We start from the raw sequence: 17,043 nt of genomic DNA on the forward strand, positions 1-17,043 counted from the left end.
CTTTTACACCTGTAAACTTGTGATGTGACAAAAAAACCTGAACTAGTTGAAGTTGGACGAAGTTGATAGTGGTGGACAAAGTACTCAACCCTAGTACTTGAGTCAAAGAATAGATACTTCTAATAGTTTAGAACACTTGCAGCATGTATGCACCGCCAGTCAGCCACAAGGTGTCACTGTAGCACAAGTTCAGGCAGAACCATAATGGCCATCATGTTAAAGGAGTAGTTCACCCCCAAAATGACTTTTTTACTATTGAATACTCAAGCCATGGAGACTTGAGTTCAATAATATTTTTCGTGTTTTGAGACAATAATATAAGACAATAATAGTTTTTTTTTCGTCTTTGGAATGCAAGAAATACAAAAGAAAAATATATGATTGAATGAAACAATGACAAGTCTCAATGGCGTGAGTAATCAGAAAAAAGATTACTCTGAAGAGGGTATGTTAGGCAGAAACATGTAGGCTTGGTTTTAATTTGTTCACTGATGAAGTAGACTCTTTTTCTGAAGAGTTCCTATTCCTCGAAGACCACATACACTAACACTTTATTTGCATACAAGGACATAAATATTTTAGGTACGGCAAAGTAACATCCACAAAACCAAGGCATATGTCCTCAGTCATGATACAAGTATTGCGTGTCACCCAGCACTCCATGGGCACAAGGAGCAGCGCGTCCACCATACATACATGGTGGCTGCCAATCATAACAGAGACAGCACAGCGTACTGTCAGCCCTCCTGTCTCATTTCTGGGCGTCCCAAGTTTCCTCCAACGACCAGTCCGCGGGCAAGTCCCAGGCTGGACCATTGACCCTGTCCATGTCTCTCTGGGTTGTCAGGAAGCTGCTGTCTTTTGCCACATCTCACACTGGTCAGATCATCAGACAGGATGGATTCTAGGTGGGCAGTGTTGGGATTGTAGGAGACAATGTCCTTCATCTTCACTCTGAAGGCCAGGTTGCCAAGGTGTTTTATTTTTTAGTATGAAAGAGTGATGTAATGATAATACATGGAACAACTGGGTCCTCCAAGACAGTGTCTTCCTCCTCTGGCATCCCAGAGTATGAATATGTGTGTCAAGCACAGATCAAGTCATGCCTCAATCTGGGAATCCATCATTAAAAAAAAAGTGGGGAAAAACAGCAACCTCTCTTTTGTTCAATATGTTCTTGAGAGATTAGTCCTACTTTAGCTGAAGAAATAGAGATAAGAGTTTCTAATGGCTTTACAGAAAAAGCATTTTATGTTTTATTAAAGTAAATCTTCAAATAATTGTAGTAAAAGTACAACATTTGCTTCTGAGGTCAATGCATTGCTGTATTAAAAATGTAGCCATTTCCCCCAAAATAATAGCCTAGTGAACTAAAAATAGCACACCTACAACTAAGCTCATAACATATTTGCTATATTAGGGTTTACGTGATTCGAATAGAAATACTTTACAGGAGGGTAACAATAATAAAAAAAATATATACGTTTTCCCTTCATAAAAACGTAGTCAAACTTTTGACTTTAAAATTAGTCAGAAGTAGGCCTACAATATTTGTCTTTGAAATGTGGGTGAAAAACTTGAAAGCCATAGGTCCATTATACAAATAGCCTACTCAAGTAGCCTACAGTAGCCTACAGATTCAGAAGAAGATAGATCGGTTACTCAAGTAAAAGTAGTCGTAGTAGACCGCTATAGTCTACTCCAACACTGGGGGTGGGTCAGCCACGTCATCCTTTGAAATAACATAGGCCTACTGAACTGAAAGAAATGTTAATGGAATATAGGTCCTACATACATCATGTGACCTATTTTTGGCAAGCGCAGAAGGGCGTCGCTACAGTTGTGATAGCGGAGGACGGGCTGACAGTCACGTAGCTACACAATATGTTACACTTTAACCACGTGGAGCGTGCTGCTGGCCATGACGCACACAGCGATATTAGCTGCCGCCACCGCCCCTAGCCTAATCGATTCCCTCCTTGACCCCATTGGATCCCCAATATAATATTACCTAGATGTTTTTTTGGACGCTTTTACAGACCGAACTGAACGTGTGTGGGCTTTGCAATGCATCCATTCACGTCCCGGTTCTTAGCCTACTGACTGAGTGACTTCATTTCAGGCCAGGGAGAGCAGTCAGTGGCGTCAGTTCAGAAAAAGCTAAGGTATGGCAACATGACTGGTGTCATACCTTATCAACAGGCATGATTCATTCAGTTTGAGAAGTAGGTCTACATTTTCTTTTCCCCCCCCGTTTCTACGGTTTCTTGGGCTGGATATGGCAGCATAGAGTATGGCAGCCTGGAACAGTTGTTCAAGTGCAGCTAAACTTGGCATGTTAGTAAACGTGCCACAATTAACAATAATGCATTGCACCTGTGGAGCTGAAATGTGGAGAATACAATTATAAAACCTTGTTGAAGTGACCATTTTGTACATTCTTCGAAAGTAGGCCTAGCCTACATTCCTGGTTTGGAATTTAGATAAGAGCCAGATGTGCTGGTTAAATTAGTAAATTACCGTCTCATATCTCAATTAATTGCAGATATCATTTCAGTAATGCACGAAACTCCTACCCTAGGCCTATGACCGAAACGTTTCTCCTTTTTTTTGCACAGAGCACTTTATTATGAGCGTGATAAAATAAAATCCATTTTCTTAGATTGTTAAAGGATCATCCTTAACGTGTTTGCGGAGTGCGAATCTTTTTCTTTTTCTGATTTGTGTTGTTTGTTTAATAGACCACGTTGCACGGTCTGCAGCCAACCCTGAACAATTAAAGGACTAAAGAAGGTCGCAACAGTTTACCCTGTTAGTTAGATATCAATATAGACCTATTAGTTATTTCAAGCAACAAGAAAACCTGGAACTGGTGCTCTGTAATTAGACATCTCCTAGCGAAAAAACTATCTTTACCTACCTGTCACATTGTTTATCTAACTTTATAGACTATGTTAATGATTAACCAGGTTAGTCTATTTCCGCCTTCGTATCACATGCATTGTGCATGAAAAATAACAATGAAAATAATAAATTGTCTAAATCAAAAAGATCATTGGCTTTTGTGGTAGGCTATTAAGTCTATAATTCCCCATTCGGCGCACATGCTCTTCTGTAGAGTTGCCCTGCCCTAGGTATGGTCCTGGGTGGGCTGGCTGGCTTAACTAGTGCTGAGGAGGAAACTAGTTATCTTCCATTCCAATGTGACCTGTCTGGCTGCTGGCTCCGCCATGCCGTTACTGTAGAGCTGCACGACTGCAAGCATCTCATTGGGTTAAAAGGCGCACAGGACGCACTGCACACAGACGCACGTTTGGCACCCTGCAAGCGAACTTTCTCTTTCTCCCTCTTGTAGGATACAAGTCGTGAACAACTGCCACCAAAGGTATACCATTTATTGACATTTTGTCTCATCATTTAGAAGAACAAAGGGCTAAATTGATTTTACTTTAGGCATGTGCTTTATACCATTTTTATATCTAAATTGTTTTGTTTATTGTCAATTAGCCTATCTATCTCGTGAAAATGAACACATTTATTTACTTGGACCTTTGACTGACTAGTTATTTCAATTGGTGTTGCCATCATTTGAAATAGTTATATAGGCTATTGTTAGGTCAAGGATATAGAATGAATAGAATAAGTGTTTAAAATATTGACCTATAGACCTAGGCCTATATTATAAATCTGATCAAAAAATGATGCGTTTTTAATAGGGTGAATGTAGGCTATGTGTAGGCTACTTTAGGCAAAATAGTAAAAAAATAAATAAATAACGAAGAATACGCGCCGACACCGTGACGGTGGGACTACACCAAGCCGTTTCGCGCGCGTCAGTGCGTATGCGTGCGTATGCGGGGCGCGCGCGCGTATGCGCGTTTTGGATAGAGCCAATGTATATCAATTCAGCTGGCTACACCAGGCGTACGGATAGCGCGAACCACGGATACGCATTCCCTAAAAATAGGATCGGTTCTATTTTTTAAGCACGCCTATGCGTTTTGTACATAGACTATCTGGTCTTCCTCACATATACTCCCTCCTTGGTGTAGCCTGGAGCGTTTACGCATACGCGAGCCTCCTCACGGACAGTACGCGCGTATGTGCACATTTTTTGGTGTAGTCCCCCCAGCTCTCCGCGCTCTAGCTGATAATGATGCTTTCGTCACCATAGTGCTGTTGCTGTGGGTGTTGCTGCTGACCTATGTCTCGCGTAGCCAGACAACTATTCCACAATCTCCGAATGCTATTATAGTATGCCGGGAGCATTTGACCAAATCGCGGAGGCAACAGTCTGGCCACGCGAGACTACTGCTGACCTAAAATGAACCTTACATTCTCAGCTTCAGTTTGCCACTGCCAGTGGTGTGAAGTACATTTACCTAAATACTGTAGTAGTAGGTTACTTATTACTAATTAGCCCTGAAACATGATTGTCGTATATGTTCAGTTCAGGGCTATATAGGGACTTATATGTAGGCCTACAATTTTGAGGTATGCCATTATTTAGACCTAGGCCTATTGCCAATTTCCAATACGTTAGGGTATAATAGGCTACTTCTATTCCACTACATCTCTGATCTCGGGTCCAAATATTGTAGCCTACTATAAATTATTGTATAACTTTGGCTACTAGTTAGGCCTACTTTGAAGATTTTTATTATTATATTACCTTTCGGCTCACAATAGCGATGCAATGCATTGTGAGCTTGTAGATCTGTAGATCTATTTTCAAAATATTATAGCCTACATTTGAAAACTTGAAATGGGATATTCTGCAGAGTCAGAGTCATTTTACTTTTGGTAATTTAAGTATTTTTTTATCCCACAATTTTGTAACCCATTTATCACCCAGTGCCAATTGCCTAAGCTGTAATCCTGAGTTCTCCTCTCCCTCTGCCAACCTGGGGAGGGCCCCAAACTGAGCTCATGCTTCCCTCAGTGCATGAGGAGTGAGCACGCTGCTTCTTATCACCTGACAGGGGTAGCTTCCCTGGTTGGACGTAGCGCGTCACGGCGTGGAAGGAACACGTTATTCCAACCAGTTCCTTTTTCCCCTCCATCAGGCGCCCCGACTAGCCAGGGGGAGGCATTTTAGAGGATTACTGCATGTTTTTGTGAGGGTATCTACCTTTGGAGACACGGGGAGAACATGCAAACTCCACACAGAAACTTTAATGCGATTACTTTTTCCACCACTACCTTTTATCTTGCGTTGTATAAGATAAGAATGCTTTGTTGACAGAGCAGAAGATGGCAGAGGACATTCAGACCAAGCTCCAGAACTACCGCACTGCACCGTTCGACGCCAGATTCCCAAACCAGAACCAGACAAGGAACTGCTTTGTCAACTATATGGGTAAGAGACTGACCGCCAGACAGTGCCAGGCTGCCAGCCACGTTCAAACAGATTATGGTCTTGTTATTTGTTGGATGAAGATGGGTAAGAATTGAAGGAAGGTATTAAAAAAGAAAAAGGAAAAAGAAAGTGTGCATATAGCCATAACAATAAAGATGTAATAATATAGACCTATATATCTTTTTTAATTCAGATTAGCCAATTATTTGTAACCCCTTTTCCTCCCCAATTCAGTCTTTATGCCAATGAATTCTTCCCCATGCAAGGTCAAATGGTCTTAAAATATGCAGACTTCTCATCACGTAGCTGGTAGGCTAATCCAATTTGAGCAGATTTCTTAGGACCCTTCCCCCTCCCTCAGCCCATGCAAGCTAATATTGTCAAAGTGAGTAGCCAGGTAGGTCGCTTGTGTTCAGCAATGCAGAAACTCACGTACTCATGACAGGTGGTCCGATTGTCATCATCACCCTCTCTGTGCTACAGTTACCTACAAGCACGCCTTCATTTTCTCAGCTCTGTAGGCCTAGAATTATTTAATGTTTTAACAATTGAAAAGTAGCAGATATACAAGCTCACAGCGTGGCACCGAGTGCCGCGCTGTGAGCTTGTAGATCTGCTATTTTTGAAAAAGTTGTGAAAATGTGTGCAAATCTTTGAATATATGTAGTTTTAAAGCGAACGTTTGTAACTCAAATTTTGCTTCTGGGTGGTCCCTGGAACTAGATATTTTGAGATGGGGGTCCGTGGCCAAATACATATCAGTTTGGGGGTCCTTCACATGAAAAGGTTTGAGAACCACTGACATAGTAGTCTCTCAAGAACAGACTAACTGAGCTCCAGTTGAGTGAAAAGGACCTTTTCTTTGAATATGGCTACACAGATTGCTGACATATAGAAACATAGTTTTTTCAAAAAACCTTCAATTCAAATTTTCCCAATTTAAAAAAAAAATAGCAGATCTACAAGCTCGCAGCGCGGCACTCAGTGCCGCGCTGTGAGCTTGTATATCTGCTATTTTTCAATAGTTAAAGCATAAAATAATAATACACAATACTGTGTACCCGTTCTAAATGGGTTAAATGCAGTGAGGAGGTCATAGTTGACAAATTATTGGGTTTTATTTTGAAGCAGAACGGCTGATTTGTAGTTGTTTGTTGTGGTATGTTTTATTTATGTTAATGTTTTCATATTCATTGCCATTTTTAGACTTTCACCGTTGCCAAAAAGCTCTGGAAGACAAAGGAGTTGACACCGCCCCCTGTGAATGGTATAGGCGGGTCTACAAGTCACTCTGCCCATTGTCCTGGGTAAATGCTTATCCCACAGCTTAATCTCTTTTTCACCACCAGAATTTCAAGGCCATATGTGGCCTAACTTTGTCGTTTGGCAAGTGAATCTTTCTGAACTTTCCCTCCCTGGGAATCAAAAAACACACTCCCAGACAATACAGTATGTGTGTTATTAGTGTGCATCGTGCAAGATGAGTTCAGTCCAACACATGGGCTATTTAATTGAGACACATGGGCTTCACTGGGTGCTGTCCATTTCTTATTGCTATGAATGAAATATAAACTACAGCCAATTCAGTTGTATTTTACTAAAAAAGCTCTCTACAGGGCTAAAATAAAATCCCACTTATTCCCCTTATACGTGTGACCCAAATGCCCATTGAGTGCTGATAGTTGGTATACTGTACAAAAAAAGAATTCTAACAAAACATCATGGCACTATTTGGAAACCCATCAAAATGACCCATTCAAATGAATTATATAATTCCAAACATTCAAGCGTATGAACTTGTAACATGAACAGTATTAAGACTTAAAGTAATTTTGTACGCGTTTGCTCTTCAGATTCAGAAATGGGACGACCAGAGAGAGGAGGGCACCTTCCCAGGGAAGATCTAGAGGAGCAGAGACTTCACTGCCAACTCCATTAGTTGTGTGTAGGGATGGGACCATATGAAAATTTCACATCATGATTATCGTGACAAAAGAAATCTCGATTTACGATATTACTAACATAATCAAAATCCATTATCCTGGGGCGGAACATTTGCCAAAAACTAGCCGATCTCCAAGTGAGCTTGTAGATCAGCTATACTTTTACTAATTATAGAGGGTTTATTAAGTGGTATCGGATATGCAGCTCGGCAAATAAAAGGTGAATTGATCCCAGTGCATGACGATATCACGATTATCGTGAGTGTTTTTTTCATCACGATAAACGATGATATCGCTTATCGTCCCATCCCTAGTTGTGTGTGTGAGTGGTAGGATTCCACTGGACTCCTTCATTACCTTTCCATTGCTGCTCTATACTGGAATTGGGAGCAGAACGTTCATTCCTTATAAAAGATGATAATGCTTTGCACTGCACATTAAAATGGCTCAGCTGATATTTATTGACAGCAAGTGTCTGTCTTCTTCTTTCTACAAGCTCACAGTTGTGAGCTTGTATATCTGCTATTTTTCAATAGTTAAAGCACAAAATAATGCGTAATAATGCGTTCCCAGTCTAAATGGGTTAAATCCCCATCCCCCTATGAAGAACATTCATGCCATGGGGGGGCCCGCAGTGAATCCTTGTACCCAGGGCCCAGAATTTGGTGCCACACCCCTGGGTAGAGGGAGCAGTGAGGGGATGTGCATTTTGAACAGGACTGTAGAGGCACCAACCTGTCTTCGGTGGCTAAGGCTATAGGATGAAATTGGTTAAGTAGCTGCCCACTATTGACCAGGGATGGATTTGCTGGGGAGGATGGGGTCAATCAATGTTGGCAGCGACACGTTTTATGCCTGCTTCTGGTCAGACTGAAATACTTGCATTTTACTGTTTAGATAGTCTTGTATGTTTGAGAATAGCATCACAATTTAATAAATAGAAAAAGTTAACCACATTAACCCTCTTGCATCCCCATTGTCATCAAATGTTTAAAATATCTCATTTATGGATATAAATTTCGAAAAGGTTACCATATGCTGTATTGCCAGTACTTCAAGTATATTTTTGTGACTATAAATTACTTCCTAATTATGCTGGTCTTTCTAAAACCTGTCAAATATAAATGTCAGGCCATTTAAACTAGAATGTACATCAACACAATAGGTATACTGTAGCCTGGTCAGTGGTTATTAACCATAATATATGTACACATTATTTTAATATTATATTATCATTAAAATATTATCATTAAAAAGCGTTATGGCAGGTCATTGGGGTTCATTGGAGGACACTGGAGAAATCTTCAATTACAGAGATTGACCACAAGGGGGTGCTGACACAGGACTTTTCAGGACAGTTACTAGGAGAATACAGCTGTCAGCTGCAGTTCAACAACTTGTTAAAGCTAAACAGGATAATGAACAAATCATGTCTCTTTTATAGACTACAAGAACTATGTGAACAATGCCTTGCCTGAAACGTCTTTCACAGGTAATTTTAATGATCGGTTTATCGGTATAACAATGATAACTCATTTTTCAAGGTTTTAAAGAAAAATACCATGACATTCATTTTAACGTTTTGTGTGTGTGTGTGTGTGTGTGTGTATATATATATATATTGTGTGTGTGTGTGTGTGTGTGTGTGTGTGTATATACTGTATATATATATATATATATATATATATATAAAATGTGTGTGTGTGTGTGTGTGTATATATATATAGATATATATTACTATTACTATTACATTATCATTAAAGTCTTAGTGTTTTGCTTGCAGCATTACTTGCAGCATTCTCATAGGCATGGCCTACAGCAATGGTTACCAAACTTTTTAGCTCAAGACCCAGAAGAGAAATTTGTTTGGGACCCAAACTAGTGAAAATAGTGCCGCATTGCAAGCTTGTGGATCTGCCATTTCGACTAGCCCCGCTCTTAAACTTTTCTCTCTTTTTCTTTTTTAAAGGGAAATTATTATTATTTCTTGCCACTGCTTGGGAAATGGTGGCCTACAGATTGAGAATCAGTGCTGCAGGTGTTTGACTCCCCTCCAGAAACGTGACTGAAGACATCACCCTTTGCCTTGTTTATTTATTCAAATATACCTACAGCTAATATACATATATAATATGAACAAGATTAGAAAAATAATCAAATATTTTCAACACGGAACGTCACTCATACAATAATAGCCACCACTGCTCGGCGCAGGACTGAGATTAGATTAGATCAGAGTGATGGCCATTGTCACCCTCCTCGGACACATATTGAAATTAAAAACATACAACTGCATTTCATATAATGTGATTCCTCCCATTGTATACAAGGGCTTAGAGTATGAAATAGGCTATAGTGTGGCTCAATGAAGCAGCAGGGTTTCTTTTTTTCCCTCGGAAAGACAAAAATGTCTAACAATTGGTAATATCAGCCAACAAGGTGACTGTTCCATGCAACAAAGTAATATAGTAGATTATATTATATAGCATAGTTGTGTACAACACCAATTCCAATTATTATCGTGAAGGTAGAAGCAGATTTCGTCCCACATTAAATATAACCTTTCCCCTCTTTGAGGTATGTTAGCAGTATTTGCATATTCAACGTTTTCTGTCAGCTACTCAACACCCAAACATAACTGGCAAATGTCGTTTTTCCCACTGCGTTTCAAAAAACGCTGTTGGGGAAAATATTTCTACAGATTGAAGAAACAATTCTCTCCAAATAAATGTCCTATAGCAACTTCCATAAAGGTCACTTAGATAATAAACAAGTCTTTCTACCTGGCGCTGAGCAGAAAAAAGGTTATACTTTAGAGCAGAGGACAAAACATGAATTGATTGACGTAAATGGCATTACTGAGGAGTGCCAAATATTTTGTCTGAAAGGAATGAGTCTCTAAAGAGCCACTGTAGCTAGATATGGCTGTAGTCTTCATTTTAGTCTAGCAAAGAAATGTAGCTAGCTAAAATCTGCATTTTATAGAGCAATCATTGGAACACTTTGGCCATCAAATATAAATCCCCCAAAGGTCAAACCCCCTTTTTTACCACCACATGCTCCATGTAAAACCATTAGTCTTTGTAATGTATTAGACAATATATATATATATATATATATAAAGTAACATCAAACTGCATAGCGATAAGATTGGTTGGTGCACATTGCAGGTGTGTTAGTCAGTTGACCCTGCCATTAGGTCTGAGGGCTATAATAAATCAAGCCTCCAGCAGGCTTTTGTGTGTTTAAAACTCACTTCTGAGTGTAATGCAGGTGTACCTGTGCCCTGGGGCATATTTCTTTACCAATCTGTGCACCACAAGCAGCATTAAAGTAACACAGCACAAAAGTCACAGGTTGCAGCCACAGATAATAGTGGTTAGGACTATAGGCACAATAATAGGGCTGGCCCGACTGCAGCCTCGTAGGTTTACCCTGACACAGTGGGAGTTGCAACAGGGGATAACTACACAGGAACGGGATAATATACAGATGGGTGGCAAATTAAAGGAAAAACCTGAATCACTGAGCGAAGAAACATATCGTCACTGTCGGGCAGAAACCTCTTATCTCCAAGTTTCAAATGTGTACGTTCTTTTGCTAAGTAAAGCCCTGCTTCATCGTACAAGGCCCTCGCACAAAAGTAGTGAAAACAGCCGATCTACAAGCACACAACGCCTCGCACCGCGAGGCGTTGTGTGCTTGTAGATCGGCTGTTTACACTAGTCTAACTCATTTTCAAAATGATAAATACAAAGCAAACGGTTTTGGACATACAAGGTTTCCACCCGACAACGACGATATACAGTATAATGAATGGATCTGCTTCCATACAGGTGTACTGCATGGTAAATTAAGCAATGCATATCCATTCCCATCATGCTCTGTGGCAGGTATAAAAATGGGGCACGGATGGCAGGCATTTCAGTCACAAAGACGGCACAACTGGGCTAGTCTTTCAATAGAACAGTGACTGAAGAGATGAGACATCTGCATTTGGATGTATGAGGAAAAAAAACAAGAAAAAAAAAAACATCAGCAAATCGGATCATAAATTGTGACTTAAAAGCACACATTCAGCGACCATGATGCTTGTATGTAAGGACTAACAGAAGAGCAACTCTTCCTCAAGTGACTGAGAATGTCAATGCGGGACGTGATCAGAATGATTGCGACGGTCCACCGACAAATACATAGAGAGCGATGTTATACTATAAAGTTGCAGTGATAACTCCCTCTTTACAAAGACAAAATGCACATTTGAGAGTTCAGTGGTGCCAAAACAATGGGCAGTGGTTTACACAGGTGTGGAAAAAGGTGATGTGTAGTACTAGTCACCATATTCTCCAACAAGTGGGAAAGTGCATATGAGGCGTACACCAAGAGAATAGTAAAAAGGCCTGAATGCTTGACCCCTACAGTGAGGATTATGGTATCCTGTGGCGGTAATTTTCCTGACTTGGGTTTGGGTCCACTCGTCTCCTGGGTTAGAGGGAAGGGTCACTTTAAATCAATACAAGGTTATTCTGACCTTTATCCTACAATGAAACATTTCTCTCATGATCTCTTCCGGGACGTCGGTGACCCCCATCCACAGAGCCACGAGGGGTCACTGAATGGTTTTATAAGTATCCTATGGCCTTCACAGTCACCACATCTTGATCAATTGAACATCCATGGGAGACTTAGGATCTGTTGAGTGGACTGATCTCTGCTGCCATAATCAAAACACCTAATAAGGGAACATATTTTGTTGTTGGAACGGCATTCTATCCCTCCAGTAGTTTCAGAGACTGGTACAACCAATGCCCAGGCGTATTGAAGCTAATCTGGTGGCTTGTGTTGGCCCAACACGTTACTAAGACACATTATGTCGGGGTTTTCCTCTCATTTCTCACCCGTCTGTATATCTGCTGGAGTGTCTACAACATGGTATGGGATCCCAAACCTAGCAATCCAACCATGGAAATGGAGTCCCGTGGACGCGTCAAAAACCCACTGTGTTTTGTACAGACATGTCCTCTTCGGAGGGGACGTCATAGGCAGCCAAACGCAGGTCACCATAAGGGTGGCAGACAGAGCGCTTTGGGGTTGGTTTTGTAAGGGAGGCTCACACAGGACCGCGACGTAGTCAGTCACAGTTCCTCTCCTTACAGTAGTATTCCTTTATTCAAAGAGTGCGGCTCGCCTCCATGTCGGTGTCAGTACCTCCGCTTTCCCTGCTTCCTGGCGTCAGTCATGCAGGTTTTAGGCCGAAGGGCTGCGTTGAGGGAGAACAAACATATATTATTGTCACTGTCTGTCGGGCAGAAACCTCGTATCTCCAAGTTTCAAGTTTGTACGTTTTTTCACCAAGTGAAGCCCTGCTTCATCATACAAGGCCATCGCACAAAAGTAGTGAAAACAGCCGATCTACAAGCTTGTAGATCTGCTATTTTCACTAGCTTAGTTCATTTTTGAAACGATAAATACAAAACGAAAGGTCTTGGACATACAAGGTTTCCACCCGACAACGACGATATAGACATATTGAAGCCATTATTCATGTGGCTGCCATTTACCCATCTTACATCATTCTCTGGGGACTACAACATAAGAGAAGAATTGCCAATTAGAGTATTAGACCACTGGTTCTCAACATGGGGTCCAGGGCCCTGCAGGCGTCCAGATGGACCCTTATGGTCGGTGAGACTGTACAAATAAATGAATACCGAGGATTTTACAGGATAGAATGGGGTCCCAGAGATGAACAAGTAATATCAGATGGGGGGTTCCGTAGCCTAATGCAAATCTATATGGGGGTCCTTGATCCACCCATTAAGACCTGAGGCCGATTCTACAAATGCCTTCTAAATCAGTAGCCCGCAAACTGGCATTTCGTGCCAAGGATCCTCAAAATGATATGTACTTGATCGCGGACCCCCATCTGAAAATGTGTTGTGCCAGGGACCCCCAGAAGAGGAGATTTGTATAAAAAAATATATATAAAAACAGATGTACTAGCTTGTATATCTGCTATTTTTGAGAACCATTGTTCTAAATCCTAAGAGTTTTATGAAACAAGAATTGACACAGTCAATATAAAATCTGTGTGCTCGTTTTAGTGTTAAAAAAAGTTTGAAAAAAAATTTTTTTGAAAAAAAAAAAAGTTTGAAAAAAAAAAAATTTAGAAAAAAAAAAGTTTAGGTCCAAAAATGTGTTAAAAATCGACCTGATGGTGGCGCTATATGGGACAGATCCATGTCGATGAGATAAGTGTAGACATACTGTGTAGCGATTTGTGTGATTTTAGGGCAAAAACTGCAGGAGCAGTATTCAAAAATGTGTTTTAAAAAATTTGGCGGGGGTCCCTGGAGCTGCGGGGGTCCCTGGAAGGGTGGAGGTTGTGGATTGGCAGACAAGGATTGTGTGTGGAAAATTTCACATGGATAGGGGCAAAAAAGTGTGATGTGACGTGACAGACAGACTGACGGACAGACAGGCGGTGGAGGTTTTCATAGTAACTGCGACCTGACGGTCGCAATTATAATCATTAGTATTGTTTATTTTAATTATTATTATTAAGGAACTCTAGAAATCTCAGTTGGAACTGTTACCCCAGTGACCCGATGCTGGATAAGCGGTTGAAGATGGATGGATGGATGGATGGATTATTTTAGAGTAAGCTACTTTATTTACCATTATTGTGTACTCCGCCACATGGGGAGCAATCTTCAATTCAATCTTCAATTCAAAGAAGCTTTATTGGCATGAGAACACAAACGTTTACACAGTGGTGGAAAAAGTACCTACATTTTCATAATTAAGTAAAAGTATCAATTCTGCAATGTAGAATCACTCTGTTACAAGTAAAAGTCCAGAATTACAAATGTACTTGAGTAAAAGTACAAAAGTATTGGTATCCAAATGTACTTAAAGTACCAAAAGTAAAAGTACAAAATGTTTGAAAATAGCAGATCTACAAGCTCACAACACGTCGCACCGCAATGCGTTGTGAGCTTGTAGATCGGCTATTTTCAAATAGCCTTGGTATAATTTGGGTCCCCATTTTATTTATTTTTTGCATTGTGAGCTTTTAGATCGGCTATTTATAAAATGTTTGCCTCTATCTTATATTATTTTACAAATAGGCTAATGCTTGGACATTTTTGATAGTATAGTTTTAGCTTGTTGATTACTTTGGTGCAATAATGGTATTTTTTTTTTCTTTTCTTGGGGTAATAAAAAGGTAATTTTCTCAAGTACTGTACTTATAAGTACAATTTAAGGTACTTTTACTTTACTGGAGTATTTCCAATTTTCATTACTTTTACTTCTACTCCACTACATCTCAGAGGCACATATTGTACTTATTCCACTACAATTATTTGAAAACTTTACTAGTTACTTTGAAAAGTATAGCCTACATAACCACTTCAGCCATGGCTATTTTCAAAGGATATTATTTGGTAACATGTGATACAGAATAATTGTGCATAATGAGTACTTTTACTTTTAGTCCTAAGTGTAGCCTATACTTTTACTCAAGTACATTTTGAATTCCGGACTTTTACTTGCAGTATAGATACTTTTACTTAAGTCAAACATTTGAGTATACTTTTCTCACCACTGTGTATGGAGAGACCACTCTGTGGGAGAGACGTAATACTATGAGAACGTGGAGCGCTCGGGAAAACGGCTGTTGTAAATCACAGATAATTAGTTTCTCCGCTTTGAAAAACAGACGTCTTTTTATGACTTAATGAGTTTATGACCCTCTGCCAGCCTCACTCTGCCTCAGAAGAGCAGCCAGAAACGGCAGTAGCTTTAGCATGTAGCTAAACGTAGCAGCTGCAGTGTAAAGACGTCACGTTTGTGCGCCTGTGGGGGAACACGTTCTGTGGGGGAACCCTTTTTGGTGTATCACCTGACACGCTGTGCCACTATGGTCAGAGAGCGGCCCGGTGCTACGCTAAAACTCAGGCACCCATTGAATTCTGTGACCATTTACGGTCGCACAAAATGGATTCAAAACACACACTGTTAGTTCTATCGTCTGTTTTAAGACTTTCTACGCGGATTTCATTTGTGTTAACGCAGGGTAAAGTAGCATGCCTTCACCCATGAACAATGGTGGCGTCTGTGGACTTTTTAAAATATATATTTTTTCGCGACGTGGTAAATTATTTTAACGTGGACTCCAGGACAATGACGTGAATGCGTCTCTAGGCAACGTGAACGCGTCTAAGACGCGGGATGCGCACGTAATGACGTCACTGACCATGTGACACCGAGACAGCCAATGGGCAAAAAGTCGCGTAAAGGTAGTGCACTCACACACAGGAAAGAAAGAAATCTGTTACACAGATTTAAAAACTGCTGCTATACAGCAATGGTCCTCAACCTTTTCATACCACGACCCCCAAAATAATCATATTTGAACTGGGGACCCCCCCACCCTACGAGCACTTAGAGTTGAGGCATTACTTTTTGTTTAACCTGGTTCTATTGTGAAAATAGCATGTGTCGCACCAAATTCTGGGCCCTGGGTACAAGGATTCACTGCGTTATTTTGTGCTTTAACTATTGAAAAATAGCAGATATACAAGCGAGTGCCGCGCTGCGAACTTGTAGATCTGCTATTTTTGAAAATTCTTGAACATTCTTTGAAGGTTTTTTGAAAAACCTATGTTTCTATGTCAGTGATGCTCAAACCTTTTCATGTGAAGGACCCCCAAAATGATATGTATTTGGCCACGGACCTCCATCTCAAAACATTTAGTTCAAGGGACCCCCCCCAGAAGCAAAATTTGAGTTACAAATGGTCGCTTAAAAAAAACACATGTATTCAAAGATTTGCACCCATTCTCACGACTTTTCAAAAATAGCAGATCTACAAGCTCGCAGCACGGCGAGCTTGTATATCTGCTATTTTTCTCAATAGCTAAAGTATAAAATAACGAAGGCCCCCTCCACCTTGGGCCCTATAGTAACTCAGTCCCACTTCCCCCTCCCTCCTTGTGACACCCCTGCCCACCTGGATCGGCAGTCTGCTTCTTCTTACACTGATGGACTATCTGGTTCTCGTTGGTCATCTTCACGTCCTGGTCCTCCACATAGTTACTGCAACACAAACAAGGGGGGGAAGACACAGCGCCGGGTTTCACTTGAGTACATCTGTGCTCTGGCCACGTCTAAGGTAGGATGCCGGACTAGGGGAGCAGACAAAATGGAGGGCCGATTAACAGCAAAGCTTGAAGCCAGCAGGTCCAGGCCTTGAGACCAAAGACGGGGCTAGAGAGGAGAATAAAAAAAATAAAAAATAAAACGGGAGGGGAGAATGAAGGGAGCGATGAGGGGTGTCAGGAGGTTTTCGGAGGGTACTGAGGCATCGCAAGCCAAGCTGTGGGAAGGGCAAGGGAGTGGGATGAGTTGGGGTTCGTTCCAGGACACTGGAGAAATCTTCCAATTACAGGGATCGACCACGAGGGGGTGCTGACACAGGGCTTTTCAGGGCACTGTGTTACTCACTGTTGCTGGCGTCTGCTGCCACGGGGGCTGGAGTGGAGAAGAGCACAGCTGCAGTTCAACAACCGGGTTAAAGCCAATAGGACAACGAACAGATGTCTCCAGGGTTCCCACACATTTTTTTTTTACCAATTAATTTCCAAAACTTTTCCAGAATATTTAACCCAATTTCCAGGACTATATAACAATAATTCAGCTCAATAACAGGTCGCTTACTCCTATGCACAATGCCCA

At 40.9% G+C, this 17,043-nt stretch overlaps 2 protein-coding genes across 2 annotated transcripts in view; one reads left to right on the plus strand and one right to left on the minus strand.

Moving 5' to 3' along the window:
* The first annotated feature begins 3,286 nt into the window (after positions 1-3,286).
* Positions 3,287-7,486, plus strand: cox6b1 (cytochrome c oxidase subunit 6B1). Its single transcript, XM_080747710.1, has 4 exons — positions 3,287-3,385; positions 5,251-5,359; positions 6,566-6,666; positions 7,213-7,486. Exons 2-4 carry the CDS (start codon positions 5,254-5,256, stop codon positions 7,264-7,266), a joined length of 261 nt encoding a protein of 86 aa, XP_080603836.1. The 5' UTR covers positions 3,287-3,385; positions 5,251-5,253; the 3' UTR covers positions 7,267-7,486.
* Positions 7,487-12,066: 4,580 nt separating this feature from the next.
* Positions 12,067-17,043, minus strand: part of katnip (katanin interacting protein) — a 53,041-nt gene continuing 48,064 nt past the window's right edge. Inside the window, exons 29-31 of the mRNA XM_080747540.1 lie at positions 16,813-16,839; positions 16,319-16,404; positions 12,067-12,562 (exon numbers count right to left, since the gene is read on the minus strand). Coding sequence (XP_080603666.1) covers positions 12,504-12,562; positions 16,319-16,404; positions 16,813-16,839 — 172 coding nt within the window. The 3' untranslated portion in view covers positions 12,067-12,503. The remainder of the gene's footprint in view (positions 12,563-16,318; positions 16,405-16,812; positions 16,840-17,043) is intronic.

Source organism: Nannobrachium achirus, assembly GCF_963921795.1.
Source record: "Nannobrachium achirus genome assembly, chromosome: 18".
NCBI lineage: Eukaryota > Metazoa > Chordata > Actinopteri > Myctophiformes > Myctophidae > Nannobrachium > Nannobrachium achirus.

Coding starts and splice junctions, on each gene's coding strand:
- cox6b1 (XM_080747710.1), top strand. CDS start 5,254: ATGGCAGAGGACATTCAGACCAAGCTCCAGAACTACCGCACTGCACCG. Junction 5,360..6,565: donor CTGCTTTGTCAACTATATGG/GTAAGAGACTGA, acceptor TGCCATTTTTAG/ACTTTCACCGTTGCCAAAAA. Junction 6,667..7,212: donor CACTCTGCCCATTGTCCTGG/GTAAATGCTTAT, acceptor TTTGCTCTTCAG/ATTCAGAAATGGGACGACCA.